This window comes from Schistocerca cancellata, chromosome 6 (genome assembly GCF_023864275.1).
Source record: "Schistocerca cancellata isolate TAMUIC-IGC-003103 chromosome 6, iqSchCanc2.1, whole genome shotgun sequence".
NCBI classification, from domain to species: domain Eukaryota; kingdom Metazoa; phylum Arthropoda; class Insecta; order Orthoptera; family Acrididae; genus Schistocerca; species Schistocerca cancellata.
Genome location: NC_064631.1, coordinates 283,267,750 through 283,283,080, shown reverse-complemented (window position 1 = coordinate 283,283,080; position 15,331 = coordinate 283,267,750). Strand labels below are relative to the sequence as shown.

Sequence of the window (15,331 nt, the reverse complement as noted above, 5' to 3'; positions counted from 1 at the left end):
ATTATGATTAAATTCTCAACCCCTTTGATATATTTTGCATGTTTTCTGTTTCAATGTCATTCACATCTGTGGTTACCAATTTACATATACAATTACAGTATCTATTGGATGTCCATTCAATGTCATCAGTATTGTTCTTTCTGTTGTTGCAGATAATCTTCTGTTCTATCACAAAATCTCCTATTTGCTCTTATTCCTACTGCTGCTTTACTATTATATAACCCACAATGAATAAGCCCATGATCTTCACATCACAAATCTCCCCATTCTCTCCATCATATCTCACTGACTCTTAAAATATTTATCAGCATTCTTCCTATTTCAACCTTCAGATTCTTCTAGTTTTCCACGCTACTTTTGTGCTGTAACATTCCATACATCCACAGTAATTAGCATTCTATTTTTGTACGACATCTCCTATCAAGTAGTCTGTCAGAGATCCAAATGGGGGGAATATTTTAACCTGGTGGTAGCCATTATAACATTATGGCAGAGTCTCCACACACACACACACACACACACACACACACACACACACACACACACACACTATAATACAGGTTCAGCTATCAATTCTGGATGAGTCTTCAGGTGCCATTAACTACTGTCAATGTGGGAAAACTTCCAAGTCATAAAAAAGTAATTTCTCAATTTTACTGATATATACTAACCTGTGAAAGAGAATGGCTGGTTAAATATACTTACACCACACTGAGTTACGAAACACAATTAAAGCAAGCAAGTTAAAAAAATGTCTCATTCTGCAATTTCATTCAAGTCATAAGACATTCACGAACCTGTATCACCATCACCATACTCCGCCATTGAATCCGTATCACTTTCTGGTGCAGCTTTCTGATCACTGGCAGTTGATCCACGACCATGTGACTTGTTATCAAGCCTAAATGAAATGAAGTAAAATGAATAAATAAATACACATGAGGAAAAACAGAAGATTTATGTGTGTGTGTGTGTGTGTGTGTGTGTGTGTGTGTGTGTGTGTGAGCGAGCGAGCGAGCGAGCGAGAGAGAGAGAGAGAGAGAGAGAGAGAGGTGTGTGTGTGTGTGTGTGTGTGCGTGTGTCGATTAGACATTCATTCCACACATTTCAGACTAGACGTACACAATGCACTTTGGTTCACCTGTATGTTGGATGCCATTTTTTGCTTATTCTCTTATTCTCAAATGTTTGTGTAGAGTTTCTTTCACAGTCCTGCAATATGAAATTCTTTGTTGACATGGTACCAAAAAAATCAGTCTCACTTACTAACTCAAATCCATATCGACAAGTTTTACAAAGTATTTCACTATTAACTCTGAACTGGTTTATACTGATGGTGGATGAGTATTCGTATCCAATTTGCTGTATATACCTGCCAACTTCTGAAATAGGCTATCAATAAAATTCATGCTTGACCAAAAATCTAATGAATTTTGATATACCCCGGCTTGAAGAAAATAATAATACTTTTGTGCTACAAAATACAATAATTCATGTTTTAAACAGGATAGTTCAATGAAATCAAACCTACTTACATCATAGCCAATGATTTGTATGTGAACATAACAATAAAGAAGAAATCAATGTTAAACAGCAGCAGAAGAAATCTATGTTAAACAGCAGCAGGTGTGGTGAATATTAGTTTGGACTTCCTTGATAAATGAAGCAGATACACAATAACTGACAAAGCTTTTACACAATAAAACTTGTTCAACATAACACAGGCAAGAAAAATATAATACACACTGCAAATCACATGCGAGTTTGACCTTAAAAGTCACAGTTTTGGCATTTTTAGCTTCCTGCAACAAGTCTTGAGAAAATGTTTTGTCATAACTGGGACCGGAACTCATGGTCTTCAAAAGAGAAATAGACTCCAGAGATTCACTGAACACGGATGATATGAACTCTGTTCAATTTTTCTTCGCAAGGCTGAAACACCTTCACATTCTGCATTGCTATGGGGAATGGTGAGAACAGAGAGTATCACTATAGAAAGTCAGTTGAACTTAAAGACATCCATCAGCTCCAAAAAGTCTTGGTATTTGTGCCCCACTGCAATTGCTTAGTATCATCTACCTGAAGAACTGTGAACTGCTGATGAAGAGCTGTGAACTGCTTCTGGAGCTCATTCACCACCTCCCCTGTAGTTTCATTCTCTTCCTTGCACAATACGATAGGAAATTTTCCCAAGAAAAAACAATTGGAAGAAAACTGTGCATCTTTAATTTTGTCTAACCTAGCAACTTGAGCATGCTTTAACACATCATCCTTGAGTGGAAACTTGATGATAATGTAGTCACAGGCAGTGCAAATGTAGTTTATCACCAATGAAAAGAAATGAGATTTATCTGTAATCCTGGATAGCATTCACTATGTTCAAAGTCTGAATGTCAATAACTAACTCATCATCACTTCTTTGCTTTTGAATCAAGTTGTGCTCCATTTCAAGCAATTAGGAGCTTTAGTGAACAACTGCTTTAGCAAATCCATTAGAAGTTGTAACAAAAAGTGAACTTGTAGGGGAAGAAGTCTCAAGGGCAACATTCAATTTGTCAAATACAGGCATAGCCACATGAATGGAAGTGCAAAAGGCCTTGTTTAAGTTTGAGGACAAGACCATAAACAATTTTACCTTACATGTTGTGGCAGAAGTCTTACTTCTAAGGATGGGTTTGTCTCATTTGGAAGAATATGCTATTCTGTTAATGGCATGTGTAGTAGCAGAATTAAGAATTCTCTTCTTCTGATACTCTTGAATCCCCTCTGTTCAACTCTAGGTATTCTAAAAGATGTCAAGCTTGAGGAAATGTTTTGGGTACATAATATTACTTCCTCCTTGAAGAAAGGAAGAGGTGGATCCTAATGGCCCAGTAGTCTATCCAAACATCTGACTAAAGATAACCATGTAGTATGTACATGCTACAGAATTTTCTTTGCCTCTTTATTGTGCAAGTTCTGAAAGCATTCTTTTCTTTTGACGTTCTTCTCTAAGGAATAAAATATACCAACAAAGATCTCATCCACTTTAAGTGGTAATCTTCCAGCACTTTTTTTTCAGCTGCTAGATTAATAAGGTGCCAAATGCAACCTACGATTGCAATACCTGGTTGAACTTCCTTCAGAACTGCTGAAACACCATTTTCGTGTCCTATCATAACAGCAGCATTGTCGGAACAGAAAGCCACACAGTTTTCAATTGGTATGTTATGAGAATTCAGCTGTTATAACATCAGGTTACCTACGTTTCGCCCTGTTGAGCCCCCGTCTAACACTGGCATGGACAGCACAGTGTTCAGTTCTTTTTCCTGCAGAATATCATAGAATGTAACAACAACAGGATACAATTTGGCATTCGAATCATTGCTTCCATCCGTTGCCAAAGAAAATGGTTCATTCTGAAGGCACATAAAACTTCAGATGATGCATTTTCTGCCATTTTATTTACAATGCAAGTCGTTTTCTTTGCAACTTCTGATGTGTGAAACATAATCTTAAATAAAGCACCAGCACAATCAGCTGCACCTAAGGGAACATTGTGTTCCATCAAAAAGGAAGGCCCTAATTATGTCACTGTCAATGTTTCCAGACTTGGCAAAGAAAAAGGTGTTGATTTTCTTGTTACCTTCCTTCACTTTAACATAATTTATGTTTTTACCACACTTCACAGGATTACTCAGATTGTTTCTTCCACCATAAGCAATATTAATATCACGCCCACATAAAGTGCAAAAGGCAAATTTTTCTCCCTTTCTATATTTTGTATGCATGGAAAATCAGCAGAATATGATTCTTTAAATGTCTGGAAGTACTGTTTCTTGGCGGATTTATTCATGAATCTTACAACAGGAATACAGCATATTAAAATGTCCAAGAACAAATGTTTCGAAACATATCGAATGGAACCTGGATAACAGAATGTCACAAACAAGTTATGACAAACATTCAAGGCAGTCAAACACTTTATTGAAACATCTCGAAGCAAACAAAGTCTTAAACCATTAAATCAACATGACACCAACCTCATGAACATAGAATAAGCACATGGGGGGGGGGGGGTATGGGGGAATGGAGGAAAGCCGCCAACAACAACAGCAGCCCCCCCCCACCTCCCCACACACACACACACACACACACACACACACACACACATGTAAGAATTGAATGTAACTAGTTCACACATGGTCAAAGAATATGGTTGAATCACAGCAAGTGAACGGAACAGAACAAAGAAATTGCTGAGCAGAGCCTGTCGACATATAAGACTCACATGGAAGAACTGTTATCCCAGCTTTAAATTCAATTCCAACGACGACACAAACATCACACACAGTTAGAAGTACCAATCATATCAAAGAATAAATTATGTACTATCGTAGACTTGTCATGTTGATTAATCAGGTTTCTGCCGGTTATTCACGTCTTTCCTGCATGATATTTTAATTACGTACCTCACAGTCTTCAGGTGCTGCCTAATACTGATTCCAGTGTGCAACAAGTCCAGTATTTATGCCTACGTTGTGCTAGGTGCAAGAAGTTGCACATTTGCCATATGTTGGGCCGATATCTGCCAAAATCAACAGAGTTCTCCACAAACATAACATTAAAAGTGTGTTCCATCCACCCACCAAGATTAAAGCTCTGCTAGGGGATGTGATGGATGACCTGTGTCTACAGAAACCAGGCATTTACCGTGTACCATGTGAATGTGGTATGGCATACATCGGCGAGACCACCAGGACCATTGACATCAGGTGCAAAGAGCACCAAAGGCACACAAAACTGAGGCAGGCAACCAAGTCAGCGATTGCCGAGCATTGTTTAGACCTCAATCATTCTATGAAGTATAATGATACCGGCTTGGAACCCAGCACTCGATCTTCTGAAGACGCAACGTAGGCAACATTCAGACCCCAAGAGACACAAGTATAAGGTTTGAATTAGACGTGACAGCTCAGTACATGTAACTAAGGATGTATGTGAAATGGCACCTCAGAGAACAGACAAAGTATCTGAGGACGCTCTTCCGAGTCTCAAGTGTCAGTCTGAACACAATCGGCCTGAAAGTGACACTGCAGCCGCTCCTGGAGAGCAAGAACTTCGGACATCATGCCTAACACGATACAGCACAGTAACAGAACGTCCTAATTCACAGAAAGACTCCAAATTATGACAGTTGGAAGATAGAACATCTAGCACAGCTTGGATGCCATTCAGAACTTAATTCAGCTATACTGACAACGGATAATAACCACAAAGCACGCGCACAGTGTACAGAACAGCAGCGGCTGGAAGAAAATGCTACATCCATTACTATTAGTCGGCGCACACCACAGACGAAGTGCCAGATGTGGCGTGGACCACAAAGGGAACACCTAGCACAACTTAGCCATAAATACCAGACTCGTTCCACCCTGGAATCAGGATTAGACAGCACCTGAAGGGGACTGTGAGTCACGCAGTTGAAATATCGTGCAGGAAAGACGCAAATAACCGGCAGAAACCCGCTTAATCAACACGACAATGCCTCACCGGGAAAGCTTGAAGAATTATATCGTAGACTTGCCTTCGACCCACGCAAACAATGAACTGTACGGAAGTGGGGTGATTACTGAATGTTAAAGTTTCAAATTTTTGTCCATGAAGTCTTAAAATAACATTGTACATCTGTAACACCATAAAATGCTGCAATTCCTGTAAATTTTATGGATAAACTGTAAAAGTTGGCAGGCTTGGCTACAGTATGGAGATAACTCCCCTTATCTGATTACTTGGATGTACAGGGTGATTATAATTTAAGTAAACTGCTGTAAAAATAGAACTATTTCTAAGAATGATAAATTTGAACGTAATATTATCACACCAGAAGAAAACACTATAGAAACAAAATTTTAACGAAAATTTTACCAATCATAGCGTGCAGGCTTTCACGGCCGGCGTCTTCAGTAATTAAAACTTCCGGGCTACGAGGCCATGGTCCAATAGTAGAAATACTTCTCCCACACATTTCGTTGCCAGCTAACGGCAACATCATCTGAGGTGAGTCTACGACTCCACTAGGCCATGGAGGTCCTGTTTATATAGAGCGTGTCAGGGAGAAGTATTTCTACTATTCGACCACGGCCTCTTAGCCCGGAAGTTTTAATTACTGAAAGTTTACTTCTAGATGGCTCCTTAAGTGGCAGAATATGCAAAATACACTGTGGTGACAAAAGTCATGGGATAGTGGTATGCAAATATACAAATGGTGGTAGTATCATATACACGAGATAGGCAAGGACAGTCATTCGCAGAATTGTGATTTGTACACAGGTGACTCATATGAGAACGTTTCCAATGTGATTATGGCCGCACGATGAGAATTAACAGACCCTGGACGCAGACTGGTAGTGAGAGGTAGATGTGTGGGACATTCCATTTCTGAAATCGGCAGAGAATTCAATATTTTGAGATCCGCAGTTTGAACAGTATGCCGAAGACACCAAATTGCAACCACTATCTTTCACCACAGACAACGCAGTGACCAATGACCTTCACTTAACAATTGAGAGCAGTGGCGTTTGTGCAGAGTTATCAGTGTTAACAGACAAGCAATACTGTGTGAAATAACCTCAGAAATCAATATGCGATGTACGATGAACATGTCCATTAGGACAGTGTGACGATATTTGGCGTTAATGGTCTACGGCAACAGACGACCAGTGTGAGTGCCTTTGCTAACAGCACAATATCCCCTGTACTGCCTCTCCTAGTCTCATGACCGTATTGGTTGGAATCTAGATGACTGGAAAGCCATGCCCTGGTCAGATGGTTCCTGATACCAGCTGGTAAGAGCTGTGCTAGGGTTCGAGTGTGGTGCAGACCTGCAGACCCCACAAAACCATAGACCCAAGTTGTCAACAAAGAACTGTGCAGTCTGGTGGTGGCTCTATAATGTTGTGGGCTGTGTTTACATGGAATGCACTGGGACTTCTGGTCCAACTAAACCAGTTATTGAGCGAAAAGGGTTATGTTCAGCTACTTTTGAGACCATCTGCAGCTATTCATGGACTACTCGTGTAACGATGGAATTTTTATGGTTGATAATATGCCATGTCATCATTCACGATTGGTTTGGAAAGCATTCTGGACAATTGGAACAAATGATTTAGCCACCCAAATCGCCCAACATAAGTCCCATCGATCATTTAGGGGACATAATTGAGAGGTCAGTTCGTTCACAAAATCCTGCACCGACAACACTTCTGCAATTATGGATGGCTGTAAAGGCAGCGCGGCTTGAATTTTTCTGCAGGGGACTTCCAACAACTTGTTGAGTACATGTCACGTTGAGTTGCTGCACTGCACTGGGCAAAAGGTGATATCCCGTGACTTTTGTTACCTCAGTGTAAAAGATGGGGTGCACATGGATGTTCCTAAGTTTGAATCTAAGACACTCAGGAAGTCTGTCTCAATACTGGATCGCATGCTACTGGTTCTGGACACTCAGCAGTATAAAAAAGGCATTGGTCTGATGTCTGCTAAGGGTCTGGAGAAAATGATTACGAAATTCAAAAAGACACATTCTCTTCAAGTGTCAAGAGGAGGAAAGCAAATGAGCTTATGTCAGTAGAAGATGCAGCTACGTCACTCTGGAGGGGTCGAGCAGTGGTGTGCAAACATGCAGTGGACTGGGAATTGGCAGAATTCTGGACATGCCTGTGAGCGCTGCACACAAAATTCTACAAAACATCCTGCACTGCTGTCCATGCAACACTACCCATGTTCAGAAGCTGCTTCATGCTGACCTGCCAGTAAAACAAACATTTGCTCTAGAATTTCTTGCTCACATGGAAGTGGACAATGAATGGCCAGGGGACATCTGTGGCCAGACAAAGCCCATTTCCACCACACCAAGGACAATTCAATACACACAACTGCAGGATTTGGGCACATCAACCAGTACCTTTTTATTCTACAGAGGTGACTGTGATGGTATCGTTTATCATAGGGCCACATTTTTGTTGAGGAGATGGATCCTGTTACTTGTACTGCCTTTTGCACTCCAATCTCATTCCAACCCCATCAACAGTATGGGTGTGTAGGTAGAATCATTTTTGTGCAAGATGGAGCCCCTCCGCGCATTGCACAGCCAGTGAAGCAGCTGCTACAGAAGCATTTTGGAATTTCTAGAATTCTCAGCCATCATTTCCCTACAGCTTGGCCGTCCACATCATTATCTGAAAGAAGCTGTGTTCAGTGCTCAAATTACAAACACAGGGACTTGAAGGCACGTACTGCGCAACACATTCTAACGTGACCCGAAACATTCCATCTGTTGTGGAACATGCTGTTTCTCGACTTCAACTTGTGACAGAAACGATGGACAGCATACACTACTGAACATGTCTTGCACCAGTTTCACAACAATTAAAAACCGATTTCATCATTGCTTTTTATGTGGTTTTTGGTCTGAGGACAATTAAAAAACCTATTTTTCCCATCCAATGTGTATGACCTTGTCATGGTGGATGGGCTTACCTTACACTGCCACAACTGCTGAATGCCGAACTTGCACACTGCACAGTACTTTGGGTATAATGTGCAACTCACACCACAGTCATTGTATTGTGATTTATTTGCCATTTGTAGTCAAACAGCATAATCTAGTGCAAAATTTTCACCCCCCCCCCCCCATAATGTTTCCCCCTTCTTCAACAATATTCCATTCAAAGTTGGCAACATTCTGGGCAGTCTCTCTCTCTCTCTCCCAGTGTTTTTAAAACTGGAACTTTAAGTATAATCATCCTGTACTAAGCAATTAGGGAACACACACATAACAGAAATTACCTCGTTTTAGTAACCACATTTGATGGCACAAGATGTTGGTAACTATCCAGAAAGTTTTAATGTAGTTACCTCATACACAATTGAAAGAAATCTCAAAATAAACTTTCAAGGTCAAGATAAGATACACTGGATTGTTGTGGGAAGGGGGGGAAGGGGGTGTTATGCTTGGGTATTAGTTCACATTTTCTGCAGTTTTTTCACATCACTGTGAAATATACCAGGACAGTTATTACATTATATCTTCAAAAGTACATAGCACAAACAGTTAGCACTAGGATATCTGCCTGTAAATACCAGTGTTCACACAATCACAGAATAATTAATTATAATTAGTGACAATGGAAACATCTTAATCCAAGAAAAAACTGCCAACAGCTATGTATGGTTATATCTGTAGGTTTCAAATATTCTTAAAAGAGTATTTTTGACTAAATGACAACTGATTATGTATGCAGTGTCTATAATTTAATGAACAAAAGCTCTAACAATTTTGAAGTTTTCAAATGAGCCATGAAAATTTGGATCTGTAAGCTCCCAGCAATGTTATACAGCTCACCTTCAGTCATATTTAGAAGACAACTTTCGCAAATGATATTTTACTTCGCTTCCTTAGTAACAGAAGTCGTAAATATTGGACAGCACCATAGATCTTTCTGTTGGTCACAAATATAAAATGCAGCAAATAATATTTGAAGATTCAAGTTGCAACAGCATACAAATATGCATACTTTCTTGGTGAGAATTGGGAGCATTGTGGCTTGGTTACTATGTCATGCCATGGACCCTAGTCTATAAAGTGATTCAGAAAAAAGACTACAATGGTTTTGCAAGTATATAGGCAAGGTTAATCTTGTCAGTGTCATGCACATTTTCTCAAGCAAGTGGAAAAGTAACAGCAACACAAACTTCTTCAATGAAAGCAGGAATTTATTTCTATTGTATATTTAGTTTATATTAATGAATCACTGCACTGCAAATGGATCATGTCTAGAATCATTTATGTTTTAACTTTCCTCAATTTTACTGGCACAAAAATATACCTTCATGGAAAGGTAATCAAATTAGCTCCATATTACTGAAAACTGGTAGTGGTGTTTCATCATGAAGACCTGGAATGCTATTAAACATTTCAAAAATAATATACCACCGCTGAAATGTTCCACTAAAGACAAAACAATGGAAAGGGTGAAAATTTCAACCAGATAAATTAGAAGAAATATAACATTTCTGAATTTTTAGTCCAAGTACTATATCTAGACTCAAAATACAATACCTATGTCAACAACATATTCAGATATTAAAATAACTTACGGCTGTGAATACTCATGGAAGCCTGGTTCATCTGGATAGTCACTGCGCCCATGTGCTGCTTCCCTCTCATGAACAGCATACTTTCCGCCACGATTCCGCTTTATTATACATACAATGACCAATACTAGCAATAGGAAAGCAATTGCCAGCATCATACCAATGAACCATCCCGCTGTAGCCACATTTTCCTTAGGCTGGATGATTGGACCTTCTGGAAAAAAAAAAAAAAAAAACGATGATGACGCTGCAAAATGTGAATCCACTTGAGGAAAGGTGATGTTTCACACACTGCCAGGCAAACTGTTTACAAAGGGCCAATATTCAAAAAACAGGGTACAAAAACATAATGTTCACACCAACAAGCAGAAAACAGGAAGTGTGAAACAGTGACCTGATAAACACATATCAGCAAAAATACAAGTCAGTAGTCATTAGAAATATGGCAACAATTTATGCTGAAATCAGAGAAAAGTGAGTTTATGCTCTTATAATAACAGGTACTAGCTACATCAAAACATGTGTGTCTGATTTAACACACTCAATTTCCTAAGAAGTGTTTGGTGAATTAAAATAATGATCAGTGCCTCTCATGAGCAATAATAAGAAACAAGGAGTGATTAAGAGAATAAATAAGATGAAGTCAAGCTACACAGGTATTCTTGATATTTTGAATACAAAATCATTTCCATGGGGAACCAATCACTACACTAACAGACTCTTACAGCCTGTTTTCAATTTTTCATTCTATGTTGTCTATTATAGAGGGAGTCCTTGTTGACCAAAAGCTCGCTTTCTGATAGTCCTTTTGTTGTGCCTATCTGAAACTCAGCATCTCTGCTATATGGGGAGTACTATCCTTTTCATAATACTGTAACATTCCATCCTGGATGCATCAGAAATACGAAAGTTTCAACTGTTTTGATGCTGGTAGCATTCCATACAGCATCTACATTTAAGATTGTTGTGTGGTCACCAGTAACTTATGTCACTAAAATAAGGACTGATGTGCTAAATAACAAGAAACACAAAACAGGCGTTGATAGATCAGTTCTGAATGTACATATGACTACCATTTTGTCTGAAGTAGTTGAAGAAGCTATCTATTCCATGCACTTTATACCTGAAAATCAGAAGCCCAAATGAAAGGAAAAATTATGGACTAGTGCAGTGCCAGATAGAGTCGGCAAATTGTTCTCTAATGGGATTAACGTACAAAAATACATACCAATGTGTTCCTCAGAACCTGAACCTAAGCCAAGCTGAATGAATGGAAGACATTTTCTAGGGAATTTACTATCAAAAGAACAAAAGCAAGATACAGGTTGAATTTATGTCAGTGCACGCCGGTAAGGAAAAAAGCGGCTAAGATTTAAGTAAGGAAACTTGTAGCTACTACCTCAATTGTGTTCTTGCTCTATGTACACCCAACTGCTTTAAAATACATACACTGAAACAAACTACATACAAACTTTCTCTCAGATAAATAAGAGTACTTTTTTTTAATTGTGCAGTGTTACATTAAGCTAAACACATTTAATATAAATTTTTATTAGCTAACAAAGGGCTAAACTTCAATCTAACAATAGGGTTAAGATTGTCTAACCACTAATTTTTCCATTTCTTTTTTCTTTTCTCTTTTCCTCTAAAAACAATGAAAATCTGCTAGTCCAGCTGATAAAAGCCTCCCTGGAAGGGCACTCTTCAAAGCATTAAATTACTCTATATGGGTTCTCAATTCATCCATACTCTGTTGAATTATAGAAGCATTTATGACAATGCTCTCTCAGCAATTGTAATGCTTCGAGACATTTGAAATTTACAGCGAATTGTAGGATTTGGAATACAGGGCCATATCTTGATGTTGAATACGTCCTTTTTCATATTTTTAAGTAATATCAAACTAACGAAGGCAAGCATGAAGGCAGCTTTCCTTTTTACATGTATCTTTTTTCGCAACTCTTTACAGAATGTATACGTGAGAAACAAACGAAAAAGATAAGAACAAAATCACAGATTTTCCCAGATAAAAATGCACTTTTTCCTGCGTGAAAATACACTATATCCTGGGCGAAAGTTCATTTTTTCCTTGTTAAATGACAATATACTTTTCTTCAGAGCTGTAAAATTTATCAATCTTTTGAATGGTAAAAGTTTTACAGAAGAGTAGAACTTCCCAGCACATTAGGAAACGAAACCCAGCAAAAAGCAATGCATTTTGAAAAAATCTTCAATGTACAGCCACATGTACACTACATATTTTTGTATTACAAAAGTGTAAACACAAATTCCACTAAATACAGCATGGTAGCTTCCAAAGCACTGAAATCAGGATTGTGATGCCCTTTTGTCAGCCAATCAGAGCTCATGGCTCATGATCTCGCCAGTCAATGGCAGCAGATACTCAGAGCATAGGACACGTGATGTAGTCGGCAAAAAGCAACCACACTGTTATAGCACGAACACACAAATAGGGAAAGTTAATGGTTTAAATTAATATACATACACCATAGTGACAAGAAAAGCTAAGCTGTAACATACAGTATATACATACACCATAGTGACAAGAAAAGCTAAGCTGTAACATACAGTATTGATCACAAACCATTTCTTGCCTCCCCTCCACCCTCCCCGAGAGTGTGGTTACGCAGGATCCTAACCACTCAGCTTAAATTGCAGCAGATGACAAGCATGAATATAAATTTCACTGCTGTGCACCAAACATTTCGTGGGTAGCCCGACTGAATACATGTTCCGTCATGCACAGACAAGCCAGTTACGTGTGAAATTTCTCAACAACTCACTTCACACTTTTTTTTTTTTTTTTTTTTTTTTGAAAGATAATTATACTTCTTTTGCCATCATTGTGCATAATCTGTAATCTATGAAAGAACTAAAAAACTAAAATAAATATGAAAAACTAACCTTGAAGCTTGGAATATTTTACTGTGTGTTCCCCTTTAAGATGCAGTATATCAAATACAAATGTGCCAGTAAAATTATAAGTAATGGCATAAATGGCTGGTCTTCTGTACCCAAAAGTTTTCTAAGTGGCTGGTCTTCAAGTATTAAGTTTTGAATATGGGTCATACACTCCTCGATTTTAGAATTTCATCGCCCATTCTTACACATAGCATAATTCATCTTGCGCAAAAGGAAATTTACTTTGAAAGTTAACACTTCTCGAAGCACCATATGCAATATTTTCCCACAACCTGTTAGAAATGTGAACAGTTGTGATGTCATGCTCATAGAAAGCAATTTGTTGTTACGAAGTATTGCATATTCTTCTCCTAAAGCCTTTGATACATATTGCTGTGTTTTGTTATTGCTTAAGTGGCACATTTTCTTTGCAACTAAAGTTTTATTTTGGTGTTAGTCTCTCACTTATGTTTTATTGCTGCATTATTATTCTGAAGTAGCAGGCTGAAGTAAAAGTCTTTGTTAGGGTATCAGTTCTGATCAGCGAAAACATTTTTCCTGCATTTCCCAGGGTGTATCCACACTGTTTTACATTCTTTCGATAAAGTTTGATATGTCCAACTCCTCTTCCTTCTTACTCTTGCTGCTGCTCTCTTGTTGCAATGTACATTAGATCATTACATTACAGTTACAACACTTTTGCTAATATAAAGAGTGTGTGCAGTTCTACTACAACATTGCTTTTAAGGCGGGTGGCAGCCTGCTGAGATTCACATTCACAAACCCTTGCCATATACTACTACAATTAGCAGCAACTTTTTCAAAAGACTGCTTGAAGAACAGATGTATTTTGTACTTGTATCAGATGACATATCAATACTTTCCACTGCGTTCTCCACAGCCTGGTTTTTGTTTACATGATTCACCCAAGCAAATATTTGCATGCCTGTGGAATCTGTAAACAAATAGGGAGCTGCTGCTGGTAACTCAGAGTGAGCTAACTGTTCAGTGTTTCACAGCTAGAACCATCCCCCCCCCCCGAAAAAAAACACCCCTTACAAAAACCTTATAGATAGATATTAAACTTAGAAAGTGTTGAGACCTAGAAGGTATTACATGCAGGAGGATAAAAAGACTGTCGAAGGGGGGAGGGGGGACAGTGGCTGTGGCAAGAAAGAAACAAAACTTCTCGAAGCATTGCAAATGACCAAATATTGAAAAACCTTTGCACTTTTGCCCCAGATTTCAGAAGGATTAGTCTATGGCAGTGTTCATCCACTGACATACAACATCCAACAACTGGCAGGCAGTAGCCATACAGAATCAAAGCTAGGAGCAAACCAACTATCACACAGTGCATAAGGAATGTCAATGTAATTTTCACTTTGGGCTATTACTAGAAATACTTCATATCAGTCTGACAAACAGAAAACAAATCTTGCAAGTCAAGATAATTGAGATTTACTGAAGCTGTGATCAATAGAGTAGGTTACTTGCCAAAATGGTGGAGGTTAAGAAACAAACTGAACCACGAGTACAGCTCCAGCTGTATACGGGTACTTTATTACATAGCTGGCTTTTATCTAACATAATTTTGAAAGTAGTATCACTACTACTCAACTTTATTGGTCACTACGTAACTCAATCTGTTCCATTTTCTTGTGTGCTCTAACAGCAGAGACAGAAAGCTGGAAGTCACCTAATTAGCTGGACTGTATACCTGTTGCACTGTGTTCAATACACTGCAGTCATTATTACAAAAACCACTTATGAAGTGAAATTTAATAACTCAATCTTCCCTATGCACTTTCACTGTCACTGCACATTTAGTGTGTGACTGAAACTAACTTACTGTTATTATGAAAAATCATCCAAAGTAGTAATTTTGAGCTTTCTCACATTTTAAAATTATGAAAAAGAATCAATGGCTAGTACTTTAGGAGGTGAAATTCTTATCACAATAGCTACAAAACTACAAGAAACTGTCCTAGCTACCAGAACTGTTAGTTCCTTCACTCTTTCTTCCCCACAAAAGTACTAGCCATTCACTCTATCTCAAGTGAATTTTCCTTCTGATACAATTAACTGCCTTTCTCAAATTTTATATGCTGCACCAAATGTTCTGTTCTAACACCTGTGAATTATCCCATTAAATTCTCATTAGTGCACCAATGCTCTGCTCTCATAAATAGGACTTAGACCATTAAGTTCACATTATGACACTGAACTTCACATACATGACCAAGCTTTTCAGTTAACATAACAAGCAGAT

General features: G+C 38.5%; 1 protein-coding gene across 3 annotated transcripts in view; it reads right to left on the bottom strand.

Annotated features, from left to right (window-relative positions):
* The window catches only part of LOC126190837 (neuroglian), an 83,089-nt gene that overhangs the window by 12,794 nt on the left and 54,964 nt on the right, over positions 1-15,331 (bottom strand). For all 3 annotated transcript variants that reach the window (XM_049931417.1, XM_049931415.1, XM_049931416.1), the window contains exons 21-22: positions 10,141-10,351; positions 798-901 (exon numbers count right to left, since the gene is read on the bottom strand). In XM_049931417.1, coding sequence (XP_049787374.1) covers positions 798-901; positions 10,141-10,351 — 315 coding nt within the window. The remainder of the gene's footprint in view (positions 1-797; positions 902-10,140; positions 10,352-15,331) is intronic.